The sequence below is a fragment of the Neofelis nebulosa genome, chromosome 1 (genome assembly GCF_028018385.1).
Source record: "Neofelis nebulosa isolate mNeoNeb1 chromosome 1, mNeoNeb1.pri, whole genome shotgun sequence".
NCBI classification, from domain to species: Eukaryota; Metazoa; Chordata; class Mammalia; order Carnivora; family Felidae; genus Neofelis; species Neofelis nebulosa.
The window spans coordinates 100,473,934-100,489,563 of NC_080782.1; the positions used below are offsets into that span (position 1 = coordinate 100,473,934).

A 15,630-nucleotide genomic window follows, 5' to 3' on the forward strand; every position below is an offset into this window, starting at 1 on the left:
GAGGGAGAGAGAGAATTCCAAGCAGGCTCCATGCTGTCAGCCCAGAGCCTGATGCAGGGCTCAGTCCCACAAACCATGAGATCATGACATGAGCTGAGGCCAAGAGTTGGGCACTCAATCTATTGAGCCCTCCAGGCACCCTGCCACTGTTCAAAATACCATTATTGTGGGGGCAGATACATTGTAGGGCATATATATGTCATTGTAGGGCACATATATGTCTTTCCACTTTTTTTGTTTCTTTGATCTCTTTGGCTCTTTTTACTGCTGTGCCATCACTGCATTATTTTATCAACCTTGGTTTTAAGTACATTTCTGTATCTGGTAGGGAAGATACTTTCCCACAGAGAGTAGCTGGCCATAGCGTTTATCCTGAGCTCCTTGGTACAAACAGCAAGCTCAGTGAAGTGTGAGACCCACTGAGAGCTTCCAGTGTACCCTCTTCAATCTTTTTGTTGGATTTGCTCTGACCTGGGTGGTTTTCTGAGATTCTGATGGAAGAAATCCAAATAGTTACTTCTGAAGGAGCCCCTCCTTTTCCTTTGTTGAGTGACATGCTGTTTACCAATGTTTGGTTTCCCTTTTTTAAAAAAATGTTTATTTTAAGAAAGAGACGGGATCCATGCACATGCATGTGAGTACAGAAGTGGGAAAGGGGCAGAGAGGAGAGAGAGAGAATCCCAATCAGGCTCTGCATTGTCAGCACAGAGCCCAACGTGGGGCTTGATCCCACAAACCACGAGATCATGACCTGAACTCTGGCTCAAGAGTCAGATGCTCAACCAACTGATCATTCAAGCACCTCTGGTTTCCCTTTAATACATTCTTATTTTGATCCTTGGTGGGTATATTTCATTTTTTCTCATTGCTGCTTCAGATTTTATTTAAAAAAAAAAAAACTCCTTTGTTTGGATTCTTTTCAGGAACTAAGAAGAGAAGAAAAGTTAAAATAGCTCAATTTCCCATCTTAAAAACACAAAACTCTGTTTTTGTATTTTATACTAGCATTACAAGTTTTTAAAAATGACCTAAAATGAAATTTAAAAAAAAGAAAATACTCCTTCTAGTGGGGCTTAAGTCTGTATATTGTCTTTACTTACCCTTTGCATTCATTCATCCTGAAACAATAAATATCAAGTGTTGTTTTATTCCAGTGTAGTATATATGTTTCTTTGAAATTAATAACTTAAAAACTTTGATATACAGAAGTGGCAGTTAGGAAATTACAATTCACAAAATAAATTTAAATGACATTTTGTAGTTTCTATAAAATCATAGAGCTGTTGCCAAAGCAGAGCAATGAGACTATTTTCAAAGGATTTATGATTGTTTCATTCTAGGCAAACTTTCTCCTGAGATTCAACTTGGGTTTAAACTGAGAGATAATCCCCAAGAGCAAATGAGTAAAAATAAGATAATGCCTCTTAATGACAAGGCAGTCTTACAGGTAGGTAGCATGTTGATTAAATACATACTTATTAAAAATTGGAAATGCTATTTCAAAGAGTGACAAATTACTAATGATTAATTCTTTTTGTCTGTTATTTTCTTTCTTTCTTCCCTTGCTCAGTTTTTTACCATTTCTTAGCCAGTCATTCTGTTTCTTTGTTGTAACTTTGGTGAAAGCCTTATTTATTTATTTATTTATTTTTATTAAAAAAAATTTTTTTTTAACATTTATTTATTATTGAGAGAGAGAGAGCATGAGCAGGGGAGGGGCCGAGAGATGGGGAGACACAGAATCTGAAGCAGGCTCCAGGTTCTGAGCTGTCAGCACAGAGCCCGACGCAGGGCTCAAACTCACAAACCACGAGATCATGACCTGAGCCGAAGTTGGACGCTCAACCGATGGAGCCACCCAGGCGCCCCGAGCCTTTTTTTTTTAAAGGGGGATGTTGAAAATGTCTCATTTCTTCCTCTCTTTACTTTCCTTATCTATCTCTCTTTCATGTGGAACTTCTGGGTATATACCCAGAGTAAGTGAAAGCAGTGACTCCAAAATATATTTGTACATCCATGTTCACTGAAACATTATTCAAGTAGCCAAAAGGTGATAGTAGCACAAGCATCCGTCAATAGTTGAGTGGATAAACAAAATGTGGTACATACATAAAATGGAATTAAAAAAGAAGGAGATAGTGATCCATGGTACAGCATGGGTGAACCTTGAAGACATTATGATAAGTGAAATAAGTTCAGACACAAAAGGACAAATATTATATGGTTCCTTTTATATTAGGTACTTAGTTTCAGAGCGACAGAAAGTAGAAGGGTAGGTACCAGGGGTTGGGAGAGGGGTGAATGGGGAGTTAGTACTTCATAGGTATTGAGTTTCAGTTGGAAAAGATGAAAAAGTACTCTAGCTGGATGTTGATGATGGTTGTACAACAGTGTGCACAAAATGCCACAGAACTGTATGTATAAAATGGTTATGATGGTGAATTTTGTGTTATATATATATTTTACCACAACAAAAAATGCTAAGAAACAATAACGTAAGATTATTTTAAATGTTAAATTTTTAATTCTTGTATTAGCATTTATCATTTAGAAACAAAATCTTCTCCCCCGCCCCCAGCAACCTCAAGATGAAATGGAACAAAGTCAAGCTCTATTCCAGTAAGTGTATTAATTTCTGGCTTTGTTATATTGTAGATTTTTTTTGTAATTTTACACACTAAAGCAAGTCTTCATTTTCTCAGGAGTTTTAGAATTATTGTATTTTTTTTAAATGGTTGTCCCTTTAAAAAATAAAATAAAATAAAAACAGAGAGGGAGGCTAACCATAAGAGACTCTTAATTATAGAGAACAAACTGAGGCTTGATGGAGGGAGGTGGGTGGGGAGATGGCCTAAATGGGTGATGGGCATTAAGGAGGGTGCTTGTTGGGATGAGCACTGGGTGTTATATGTAAGTGGTGAATCACTTAGATCTACTCCTGAAAGTGTACTCCTGAAAGTGTACTACACTGTACATTAACTAACTTGAATTTAAATAAAATCTTGGAAGGGACGCCTCGGTGGCTCAGTCGGTTAAGCGGCCGACTTCGGCTCAGGTCATGATCTCGCGGTCTGTGAGTTCGAGCCCCGCATCGGGCTCTGTGCTGACAGCTCAGAGCCTGGAGCCTGTTTCAGATTCTGTGTCTCCCTGTCTCTGACCCTCCCCCGTTCATGCTCTGTCTCTCTCTGTCTCGAAAATAAATAAACGTTAAAAAAAAAAAATTTAAAAATAAATAAAATCTTGGAAGAAAAACAAATGCCCCTTTAGCAGCATAAGTGTTATTTACAAATATTCTAGATAAGTTTCATTTCATGAGGATTGGTTCATATTAAGTTGATTCTCTATTAATGTTATTTAAAAAGCAAATTTATAGCATGACATGAAGGAAGAATTTGTAGACCTTATTGAAATTAGACTTTGTAGAATTATTGTATTTTATTTTATTTTATTTTTATTTTTATTTAAAAAAAATTTTTTTTTTTTAACGTTTATTTATTTTTGAGACAGAGAGAGACAGAGCATGAACAGGGGAGGGGCAGAGAGAGAGGGAGAGACAGAATCGGAAACAGGCTCCAGGCTCTGAGCTGTCAGCACAGAGCCCGACGCGGGGCTCAAACTCACGGACCGTGAGATCATGACCTAGGCCGAAGTCGGACGCTTAACCAACCAAGCCACCCAGGCGCCCCAGAATTATTGTATTTTAAAAGGCTTTATCCTTTCATTTTTTTTTTGAACAGTGGTTCGCATGGCACCTGGGTGGCTCAGTCAGTTAAGCATCAGACTGTGGCTCAGGTTATGATCTCACAGTTGGTGAGTTCGAGCCCTGCATCAGGCTCTCTGCTGTCAGCTCGGAGTCCACTCTGTCTCCCTGTCTCTGCCCCTCCTCCACTTGTTGTCTCTCTCCCTCAAAACTAAATAAACATATTAAAAAAAAACAAAAAAAACAAAAAACAGTTCTCAAAGTATGGTCTGCAGACCCCTTCAGAGTCCTTGAGACTTTTTCTAGAGGGTCTGTGAGATCAAAACTATTTTCATGGGAACCTGGGTGGCTCAGTTGGTTGAACATCTGACTCTTGATTTCAGCTCAGGTCATGATCTCATGGTTCCTGAGATTGAGCCCTGCATCAGGCTCTGCACTGAAGCTCCGAGCCTGCTTGGGATTCTCTTTTTCTTCACTTCTCTTATCTCCTCCCCTGATTGTGCTCTCTCTCTCTCAAAAGAAATAAACTTAAAAACATTTTTTAAAAAGGCATTTTCGTAATAATACTAACACATTATTTGCCTCTTTCATAGTATTGACATTTGCACATACAGTGCTAAAGTAAGTGGTGGGTAAAATGCTGGAGCCTTAGTATGAATCAGGGCAATGGCACCCATTAGTATTAGTAGTCACTGTAATTTTCACTCCCATGAACTAGCACTTAAAAAAGAAAAGGAAGAAAACACCCAGCTTCACTTAATGCATTTGATGAAGCAGAAAGGTTATTGTTTTATTGAATTCCTACCCTTGAATATATATCTTCTTGATGTGCTGTGCAATGATGGGGAAGTATGCCTAAGTACTTCTGTGCATACTGAAGCATGATAGTTGTCTTAAGAACACTTGTGCATTTGTTTGAGTTATAAACATTGTAAGAAAATTAGCTCACTTTTTCTTTGAACTTGGAAGAATAATTGACAGACAAAATAACATTCATACTTGGGTATATGGCAGACATGGTCTTGAAAATGAATGAAGTAAGCCAGTCACTTCAAGGAAAAGCTTATGATATTTGTTGCCAATGAAAAAATTCTAGCTTTCAAGTGAAAATTAGAGGTTAGGAAAACTTGTTTTTACCACCTCAACCTTGATGGCTTCCCAGTACCTAAAATTTTCCAGTGAGATCAGTGGTAATATTTATAAAAGTGATCTTTCTGATTTTTAATAATCTGTCAGTATAAGGAAGATCTGCATAACTCTGAATTAGTATTTTCTAAAAGACAAATGCATACTGTCACAAAATCACATGCAGGTGAAAGATCCATTCAAAGTGCAAATAAACCAATGGGTTATAATGTGACAGAATACAAAAAGTTCATTGGTGTTTCAATTTCTACATTTCCAGTTCACCTGTGAAGTTATTCCTTTTAGAGTTTTGGTGTGATACTAGAGTTATCCAAAAAGACTACTAAAGTACTTCCTTTTTCAACTGCATACCTGTATGAGGCCAGATTTTTGTTATATACTTCAAATAAAACAGTATTTGTATGGTGGGGCGCCTGGGTGTCTCAGTTGGTTGAGTGTTTGACGCTTGATTTCGGCTCAGATCATAATTCCAGGGTCATGGCAAGCCCCAGGTCAGGCTCTGTGCTCAGCATGGAGCCTATTTGAGACATTCTCTCTCCCTCCACCCCCCCCTCTCCCTCCCTCCCTCCCTCCCCCTTGCCCCTTTCCTCCCCACCCCCAGATCTCTCTCTCTCTCAAAACAAAGAACTAAAAAAACAATGCTTGGCAAAAAAAAAAAAAAAAAAAAATTGAATGCAGTAGCAGATAATGAGATGACAACTGGCTTATATAAAGCCATAATTTTTTCAAAATGTTAAATAATGCCACATTTTCATTTTGAAAAATATAATAAATTTTCATAAAATTATATTAACGTTACTGGATTATTATTGTTATTTTTATTTTTATTTATTTTTAATTTTATTTTTTTATGTTAATTCCAGTATAGTTAACATACAGTGTTATATTAGTTTCAGGTATATGATGTAGTGATTCAGCAATTCTGTATCTTACTCAGTGCTCATCGTGAGAAATGTGCTTTCACTGTTATTTTTAAGTTAATTATTTTTTAAAATTTCTCTATTTTAAATTATACGTAAATGTAATTATATATTTTAAATATATATAATATATAAAATAATTATATAAATGTATTTACAAATAAATATAAAATTATAAAAATTATATTAAATAAATATACTGCACATAAATAAAAGCCATTTGAGTTTCTCAGTAATTTTTAAGAGTGTAAAGGAGACCAAAGAACAAAAAGTTTGAGAAGCACCCTATTAAAATAACTCTATTATTGAATATATTAGCACTGTAAGTTCATCTACAGAAATGAAGGAAGAAAGAAGACTAGGTAAGGCTAACACAGCATCCATGCCCTAGAGACCCATTGTTAACATTTTGGTACATTTTACTTTAGGCTTTTTTATAGTTTTACTTCTGTTTATATTTTTTTTGAAAAATTAGAGTCATTCTATAATTTTTTTGTTTCCTTTTTAAAAATTTTTAGTAAAACTGAGAACAAACTGAGGGTTGATGGGGGTGGGAGGGAGGGGAGGGTGGGTGATGGGTATGGAGGAGGGCACCTTTTGGGATGAGCACTGGGTGTTGTATGGAAACCAATTTGACAATAAATTTCATATATTGGAAAAAAAAAGAAAAAAAATTTTTCACAAAGATAAATGGGGATCAAAGGATATCATTTAAAGCTTAATTAGTACCCTAAAGAAAAAAAAGTGGAAAAAAAAATAAAAATAAAAAGACTCATATAAAAAATTTTTTTTAGTAATTATCAAATTATTTTCTTATGTGATTAATATTATTTAAAAACATGAATTTTGGTGACCTCACAATATTTCACTGTATAACTTGACTGTATACTAATAATGCATTTAATTATTCCTCTGTTAGACATGTACATTATTTGCTCTGTTACTTAATATAAATAACTATTTTTTAATAATTTAGTTGAAAGTTTGCTCTATTTTCAGACTTATGTCTTAAATTCTCCTTTGTAATGAAGGAAAAACATTCAGTCGTTGACTCAGACTATGATTTTATTTTGTTTTAAGTCAGCTTGTTCTTCTCAAAGAATCACATTTTAGGGGAAAAAAATCAACATTCATTCCTATTTGCCTCATAGAAATTATTCTGTATGAGCAGCTTCAGTTCCATTTTCAAGGTAGCGTATATTGATCACTTCTGTTTTTAGACAGAACAAAGTGTTCAATTAATTATTCTTGCTTAGGCTTCAAGTAACCATGCCTGATGTGTAAAACTTCTCTCAAAACAGCTGGAACAAGAGGGTTTTGTTCTTTTTTTAAGAGAGATATCTTGATTGCCTTTGTGTAGTAAATTAGATTAAGGAAAAAATAATTGACTGCTTTTCTTCAGTCAACTTTTATTTATTTTATTTTATTTTTTTTAATTTTTTTTTAACGTTTATTTATTTTTGAGACAGAGAGAGACAGAGCATGAATGGGGGAGGGTCAGAGAGAGGGAGACACAGAATCTGAAACAGGCTCCGGGCTCTGAGTTGTCAGCACAGGGGCCCTATGCGGGGCTCGAACTCACGGACCGCGAGATTGTGACCTGAGCCGAAGTCGGCGCTCAACCGACTGAGCCACCCAGGCGCCCCTCTTCAGTCAACTTTTAATTATCCCAGGGCAGATGATAAAATTGCAGGGTAGCATGACTCCTATTTTGCTTTCAATCTCTTTCCATCAATATTTCATATGTGTTCTTTGCCTACTGTGAAATACGAGATACTATAAATATCTGAATTTTCTCATTAGTGACTTTCACTTACATTTAAAACTATAATGACAAGCTTTCAATGTATTGTAGGATTTCGATAACCGAGATACATAAACCAGGACCAATTTTTCTCGCCCACTATCCCTATTTGGTACTGTCATCCCAAAGTGACTTCTACATCTAAATGTAAGGTTATCATGTTTACACTCCTGAACTTCACCATTAAGTTTTCAGCTTGTTCATTTTTGTAAATACTTGAAGTATAAATGTTAGCAAATTGGTAGTAATTGTAAAAGTAATTAAAATGATGGAGCAAAAAAAAACATGCAATTTTGAAATTCCTTTAAATGAAAAAAAAAGTTTAAATTGTATTTGAATGAGAAAGTGTTTTTTTCTTAACGTTTCAATATTTGTATCTATTTATTAATTGATTAATTTTTTAGGCATAGAAAAAGTTTTCCAGTGGTCACTGAGTCATTTCCCCAGGCTGAACTTTCACTGAACCACCGAAGCATTCAAGGTATGTTTTTATGGGTAGAGTCATACAAAGTAAATTTTTCTTTGCCTAAAAATAGAAGACTTAGTTAGATATGGATTTATTTGCGTTAATGGCTCTCAGAAGGCCAAATGAGTCGGAAGTTAAAAGTGTGGGAAATGTAAGACATTTGGCCTTCTGAAAGCCATGCATGCCATATGATGCTGTTGCTATCTGTGCATTCTTATCACCACCCTCACTGAACTTCTGAGTTGCAAGCCTTTAAAAGTGCCATGGGCCCCAGGATTTTGACTTCGTGGTTTTTCTTGCTGCCATGAAGCTGCTGTGACTAGACGCTCCTTTTCCCTTCTGGCACTTCACTGCAACTCCCTCATCCTTTTATTCCTTTCAGAGTGTTCAGAACAGGAAGCTCATTTTATTATCATCCTAGACTTTAGGTTAAATTACATGTAAGGAAACTATTAAATTGTTAGCTAGTATTGCTAGCTCTGTTCTAATACAATCGTTCAAAAGTAATACTAACCAAATTGTAGAATGATCAAAATAAACAAATTAGTAATTGTTGTAATTGTTTATGAGTTAAAATTTAGCTCCTCTGAGCATTTTCTTCTCATTTGGCACTTTAGAATTCTTTATTTCTACATTCATGTTACTACTACATTTTGTCTCAAGTGTTAGTAGGAAATGTACAAAATCTTTTAATAATTTATTAAAAGACCAAAACTCCACAAATTTTTTTTTAATTTGTAAAAAATGTTTTAAGTCAATTTTGTAGCTAGAAAATGAGAATTTTCTCTAAATAACATTTATTTTTAATATAGTAGTCACACTAGTATACTATATTTTATTATATCAGCTTGTCAAATTTTAAAAATAGTATTAGCATAGAAGAATGATCATTTTTGATGATGAGGTGATTAAAAACAATATAGAAGGAGGTGGTTTTGAGGATTTGCTTTACAATTTAGAGAAGGCAAAAGTGGATGAAGTCTTTTTCTGTGTTTTTAAACTAACTCCCCAAGGATCAGACAGTTAAAAAAAAAGAGATAATTGAAAATGTATCTATTGTATTACAGTGTTTCTTTCATTTGTGCTAAAATTTTAAACAACTAGAGATAAGATTTTAAATGATAAGATATACACAGTATCATGTATTATCATCATTGCTTGGCATAAAGAATTCTAATGAAAGGATAAGAAGTTATTTATTCATAATAACTTTTTGCTCTTCATCCTGTGAGGGTGTGCAATGCCATGATGTTAGCCTTCCTAGTTGATTTTCATAGCTTTGTCATCATCAAATGGCAAAGGTAAAACAAACAAAACAAAAAAACAACAAGACGCAGATTTTTGCACCATGTGATAAGTGTATTTATGCTTATTTTTTCCTGAAAAACCTGTGTTCCTTGTGAGGATGCATGGTAAGGTTACCAGACAATTACTTGGATTACGCTGTAGCTCTAGATACTGCCTAATCAAAAGAAACCAGTGAATGACTCAAGCATATGCCTGAAATTCCAAAGAGCCCTAAATTCCTACCTAAGTATGTCACAGTACCTGGTCCTTGATGGTGAAGGTATGAAGCAAGAGGAATGGAATTTGAGAAATACCTTTTTTCCTGATCCTCCTTCAACTTCACTTGGTATGAATTGCAGAGGGAGCAGAGTGAGGAGGTAAAGGGGAAATCATATTTAGGACAACCTCCTGATTCCTTTTGGCCCCTACATGGGGTGTTCCTTTACATGCCTAACTTGACAGCATAAATTAATTTATATTCTATTACCCATAATGGAGAAGATAATGACCCTGAGAAAGGAGATAAGATTTTGTGCTCTTTGTACTTACCTATTCTTAGAATCACTCAGCCGAAATAGAGAAGCTGGGTTTTAGCTGAACCAATTCTAAATAATTATAATTTTACCTATCTTCATGTAAAGTAGTATATTTTAAAGAAATGGAAAAAATTTTCTTTTGTTAGTTTATTGCCAATGTAATGATACTTTTACATCAATAAATAGGTATAATATTTATAAAATATTTTATAAATCACACGAATGTCTGAGGGAGTCATTTCAAGTTACATGATTAAGAAATGCTAAGTGAGAGGGTATGTTTTTAGTGCTTTAATAAAACTGGAGTAAAATGTATGGTTATCTTCTAGGGCCTGAGGCTGAAAATCCTGAAATTTTACCACACCCAGAAAAGGTTGGTCTATATAACAGAGATTGGCTATGCAGATCATGTGTTTAGATTTTTAAAACATTATATTGATTAAAGTTTAGCCATTTAGATTCTTTCCCTCTGTGAGAATATGACTAAACCATTTCGGTAAATAGAAATGTATCCTTGTCTAACAACCCCTTCCAGTATTTGTTCTTCCTTTATCTTTAATAGTATTGTCTTGATCTGTGTTTCTTTTTTGTATTTTAATTCCAGTGTCATTAACACGGAGTGTTATATTAGTTTCAAGTGTACAATGTAGTGACTCAAGAACTCTATAAATTACTCAGTGTTAATCAAGATTAAGAATTAAGTGTATTCTTAATCCTCTTCACCTATTTCACCCCTACCCCCATCTCCCTCCCCCCCTGATAAGCATGTTTGTATTTTATAGTTAACTGTCTGTTTTTTGGTTTGTCTCTTTTTGCTTTGTTCATTTGTTTTGTTAAATTCCACATATGAGTGAAATCATATGGTATTTGTCTTTGACGGACTTACTTTTCTTAGCATTATACTCCAGATCCATCCATTTATTGCAAATGGCAAGATTTCATTCCTTTTTATGGCTGAATAATATTCCATTATGTATATACCATTTCTTCTTTATCCATCTATCAATGGACTTGCACTGCTTCTATAATTTGGAATTTCACAATTCGTGAGATCATGACTGGAGTTGATATGAAGAGTCAGTAGACGCTTAACTGACTGAGCCACCCGGGCACTTCTGTATACATTGTTTATATGTTTTAGATACTAATCCTTTATTGGGTATGTCATTTGCAAATATCTTTTCCCATTCAGTCTTTTAGTTTTGTTGATTATTAATTGTTGCCTTTGCTGCATAGCTTTTTATTTGTAGTCCCAAGAGTTTATTTTTGCTTTTGTGTCTCTTGCTTTAGGGACCATATCTAGAAAAATATTGCTATGGCTGATATCAGAGACATTCTTGCCTGGGTTCTCTTCTAGGATTTTTATGATTTTAGGTCTCACATTTAGGTTCTTAATCAGTTTTTATTTTATTTTTTGTGTATGGTATCACTGGTCCAGTTTCATTCTTTTGCATGTAGCTATTCAGTTTTCCCAGCACCATTTGATGAAGACTTTTTCTCATTTCATTTTTTTGCCTCCTTTGTTGAAGATTAATTGACCATATAATCATGGGTTTATTTCTGGGCTTTCTGTTCTCTTTCATTGATCTGTGTGTCTGTTTTTGTGCCAATACCATACTCTTTTGATTATGACAGCTCTGTAGTATAACTTGAAATTTGGGATTGTGATACTTCCAGCTTTATTTTTCTTTTTCAAGATTGCTTCGGCTATTCAGGGTCTTTTTTTTTTAATGTATCAATATGGCTTTTAATGAATTTTTATTGTTTGAAGTCAACACCAGTTAAACATCACATAGCTCACATGTGAACTTTTGAAACAAAGTCACTTAAGGACTACCTATTTTTAAAAACATAATATAAAAAATATGTCCTTCCAAGCACTATTTCTGATAAAAAGTGTGTGTGAACTTGTTTACATTTTAGGACCTATGGAAATTTGCTTATCACTGTGTATACTGGTTAACCTGATTATCTGCCACCAGCCTAGGATGAAAAATGAAATGTGAGAAATCCAAAAGTTATTAACTTTGGAATGAAGATGGCTATTTGGGGTCTTTTGTGGTTCCATACAAATTTTAGGTTTATTTGTTGTAGTTCTGTGGAAAATGCTATTGGTGTTTTGATAGGGATTGCATTAAATATGTATATTGCTTAGGGTAATAAGGGCATTTTAACAATATTTGTTCTTCCTATCCATTAGCATGGAATGTCTTTCCATTTTTTTGTGTTGTTTTCAATTTATTTTATCAGTGCTTTATGGTTTTCAGAGTATAGGTCTTTTACCTCCTTGGCTAGGTTTATTCCTCTTTTTGCTGCAGTTGTAAATAGGATTGTTTTCTTAATTTCTCTTTCTGCTTCTTTATTATTAGTTAATGGAAATGCAATGGATTTCTGTATATTAATGTTTTATCCTGCAACCTTCTGAATTATTAGGTCTGGTAGTTTTTTGGTGAAGTCTTTAGGATTTTCTAAATATAGTATCATGTCATCTACAAATAGTCAAAGTGTTACTTCTTCCTCACAGTTGGGATATCTTATTCTTTCTTGTTATCTGATTGCTGTGGCTAGGACTTCTACTAATAAAAGTGGTGAGAGTGGGGATCCTTGTCTCATTCCTAACCTAGGTGAGTATGACATCAGCTGTGGGTTTTCCTATATGGACTTTATTATGTTGAGGTATGTTCCCTCTAAACCGACTGTGTTGAGGATTTTTATCATGAATAGGTGTTGTACTCTGTCAAATGTTTTTTCTGCATTGATTGAAATGATCATATGGTTTTTATCCTTTCTCTTTTTAATGTGATATATCATGTTGACTGTTTTGTAAATACTGAACCACCCCTTGCATCCCGGGAATAAATCCCACTTGACTGGGGTGAATGATTTTTTAATGTATTGTTAGGTTCAGTTTGCTAACATTTTATTGAGGATTTTTGCATTTGTGTTCATCAGAGATACTGGCCTGTCATTTTTTTTTTTTTTGTGATGTCTTTATCTGGTTTGGGTATCAGGTTAATACTGGCCTCTTAGAATTAATTTGATAGCTTTCCTTCCTCTTCATTTTTTGGCATAGTTTGAGAACAATAGATATTAACTATTCTTTTTTTTTTTTTTTGATGTTTATTTATTTTTGAGAGAGAGAAAGAGAGAGAGTGACAGAGTATAAGTGGGGGAGGGGCAGAAAGAGGGAGGCACAGAATCTGAAGTAGGCTCCAAGCTGCAAGCTGTAGTCTGCCCCTCACCCACTACTGGGGCTGCATTTAGACTGGTGTATGTTGTGGTTTTTCTTTCTCCCCGGGGCAGGAGTCCCTTTTGAAGTGGTGCTGGCCCCTGTCAGGGCAGCTTGTACACTCGGAGTCTTAATTGCATCTCTTTGAATGGGCTGTGACTGAGAGCTTTTTTGGGGGGGGGGTGGATCCAAAAAGTGCTTAGGGGTGGGACCACAGTGTTACCAAGATTTGCTCCCAGTCCTGTGCAGGTGGGGACCAAGCCTGGTAGGGTTGGAAGGGAGGATCCATAAAATCCATGGGAGCAGGTGTATTGTTAGAAGTTAGGTAGCAACTGTCTGTATCCCACTGGTCCCCCTATATGGCCAGGTGTTTAGTATGGGGAAGGAAATGGCACCTGCCAGCTACTTTGTTCCTGGAGAAGTCTTCCAACTATCCCTGCACCTCTGGCACACATTCTGAGATGAGTAAACAAATTTCCCACCCCTGTTCCCCAAGTATTTTCCAAACTGCTGCTTCTATGGTATATCTCTGTAGGCTGTTTTTTTGTGCTGTCTCTTTAGGTGTGGGGACTTAGTTTCCTTTTACCCTCCTGGCTCTCCAAGAGGTGAGCCTATTGATTTTTAAAGTTCTACATTTTAAGTCCCACTGGTTGTGAAAACCCATGAAATTCAGCCCCTCTGGTTTTCAAAGCCGAATGTTATAGGGATTTATTTTACCTGGGTCCCTTCCCTTCAGTGTGATGGTATGTTTCTCTCTTCTCTCCATCCCCTGGAGTTCTTCCCTCCATCCCCTGGAGTTCTTCCCTCCATCCCCTGGAGTTCTTCCCTCCATCCCCTGGAGTTCTTCCCTCCATCCCCTGGAGTTCTTCCCTCCATCCCCTGGAGTTCTTCCCTCAGGGAAGGTTCCGCAGGTCTGTTTAGCTCCCCACTGCATCTCTGTCCTTCCTATACTCTTCAGTGTGGCCTCTTCTCTATATTTACCTATGGAGTTTGTCCTGCCAGTCTTTGGGTCGTTTTCTGAGTTATTTACTCTGATGTGTTATCTAGTTGTATCTGTGGAATGAAGTGAGCTTAGGGTCTTTCTATTCTGCCATCTTCCTAATACTGTATATTGATCTGTGTTTCTTATCCAGTATTATTAGTCTCTTACCGTTTATCTAGAGGAGAAGTATGTAACTTATTATCAAACGAATTGCTGAGATGGTGTAGCAGAAATGCCTTCTGTTTGTGTGTTACCCCAGTTCCTTCAATATTTCCTGCTAGATACTGTTTTCCCATCTTCCAGTTGCTAATCACTAACCATGTGTTGAGTGCTTGTTTTGGGTTTGTTTTCTGCTGAGTGCCGTGGGGAATCAGAGAACTGTAAGACTGACTCTGCCCACAAAAGACTCAAGTAGTCAAGGACCTCCCCAGGTCCACCCTGCCATACTTGACCTTATTTTATCTCACCTATATGTTACACATTACCATCTCCATGCTTTTAAGTCAGGAGCCAGAAAGCAAGGGAAAGAACATAACATTTGGAACCAGATAGTGTGTGTTTCAAGGACAAGTGTGTCCATTTACGTGTGTAAAATACCAATAGCAATATCTGTTTCACAAGATTACTGTGAGGACTGAGAGCAATGATAGTTCGTGGTGTCTGGCACCTAGGTGGTACTTAATATGTGTTTTTCCCTTCTTTAAATCCTTCACAAATTAATTTCTGGTTCAAGTCCTTTCTCCTGTGTGGATCTGTCTCAGATGACTCTGGTAATCTTGACCAAAATAATGGCTCCCTCTTAAGCATTCGTTATTCACTGACTATGTCAGCATTTTTCAGTCGCTTGCATCCTATGACATTAGTAGATGAGATCTTGAGAAAAAGGATATTTGTGAACAAAAAAATTTGGAGAACCTATATCCTAAAGTCTCCTCAGAGATTTTAATGCACATGCTCTGAAAAGTCTTATGGTAAAGAAACCTGCTTAACTTTGTTTAACCAACCATTCTTCAAGCAGTCATGAGAACCCTCTTCTACCTTCTGGTTTTTTCCCCCAAAAAACTTCTTGTAACACTAGGCTCTTTTGTTTATGCCATTCATTTGAATTCATACAGTGTTTTTGACATTGTTTATACCTTATTTAATGTCTTTGTGTTTATGCCTTCAATCTTCATTTAGAAATTAAGTTCCTTTAGGGCAGAGTCCAACATATGTACTTTATTATATCGATGACTTTGTTTATTTTTTAATTTTTATTATTATTTTTTAATATTTATTTATTTTGGGAGAGCGCAAGCAGGGAAGGGGCAGTGAGAGGGGGACAGAGGATCTGAAGTGGCCTTTGCGCCTACAGGCTGACAGCAGCAAAGACCATTGCTGGGCTCGAACTCACGAAGCTCAAGATCATGACCTGAGCCAAAGTCAGATGTGCAACTGACTGAGCCACCCAGGTGCCCCAATGGCCTTGAATTTAGTAGATATAAGGCCTTCAAATAGGAATGAGACCTTGTACTGTGACTTAAAGAATGGATAGGATCTGGGTTCTTGAATTTTTTCTAA

The 15,630-nt window shown here is 36.0% G+C and overlaps 1 protein-coding gene across 5 annotated transcripts in view; it reads left to right on the top strand.

Moving 5' to 3' along the window:
- The window catches only part of ANKRD31 (ankyrin repeat domain 31), a 138,086-nt gene that overhangs the window by 13,303 nt on the left and 109,153 nt on the right, over positions 1-15,630 (top strand). For 4 of the 5 annotated variants that reach the window (XM_058729520.1, XM_058729524.1, XM_058729491.1 and 1 more), the window contains exons 3-6: positions 1,341-1,447; positions 2,579-2,619; positions 7,975-8,051; positions 10,189-10,232. In XM_058729520.1, coding sequence (XP_058585503.1) covers positions 1,341-1,447; positions 2,579-2,619; positions 7,975-8,051; positions 10,189-10,232 — 269 coding nt within the window. The remainder of the gene's footprint in view (positions 1-1,340; positions 1,448-2,578; positions 2,620-7,974; positions 8,052-10,188; positions 10,233-15,630) is intronic. The other variant, XM_058729509.1, reaches the window with a different exon arrangement.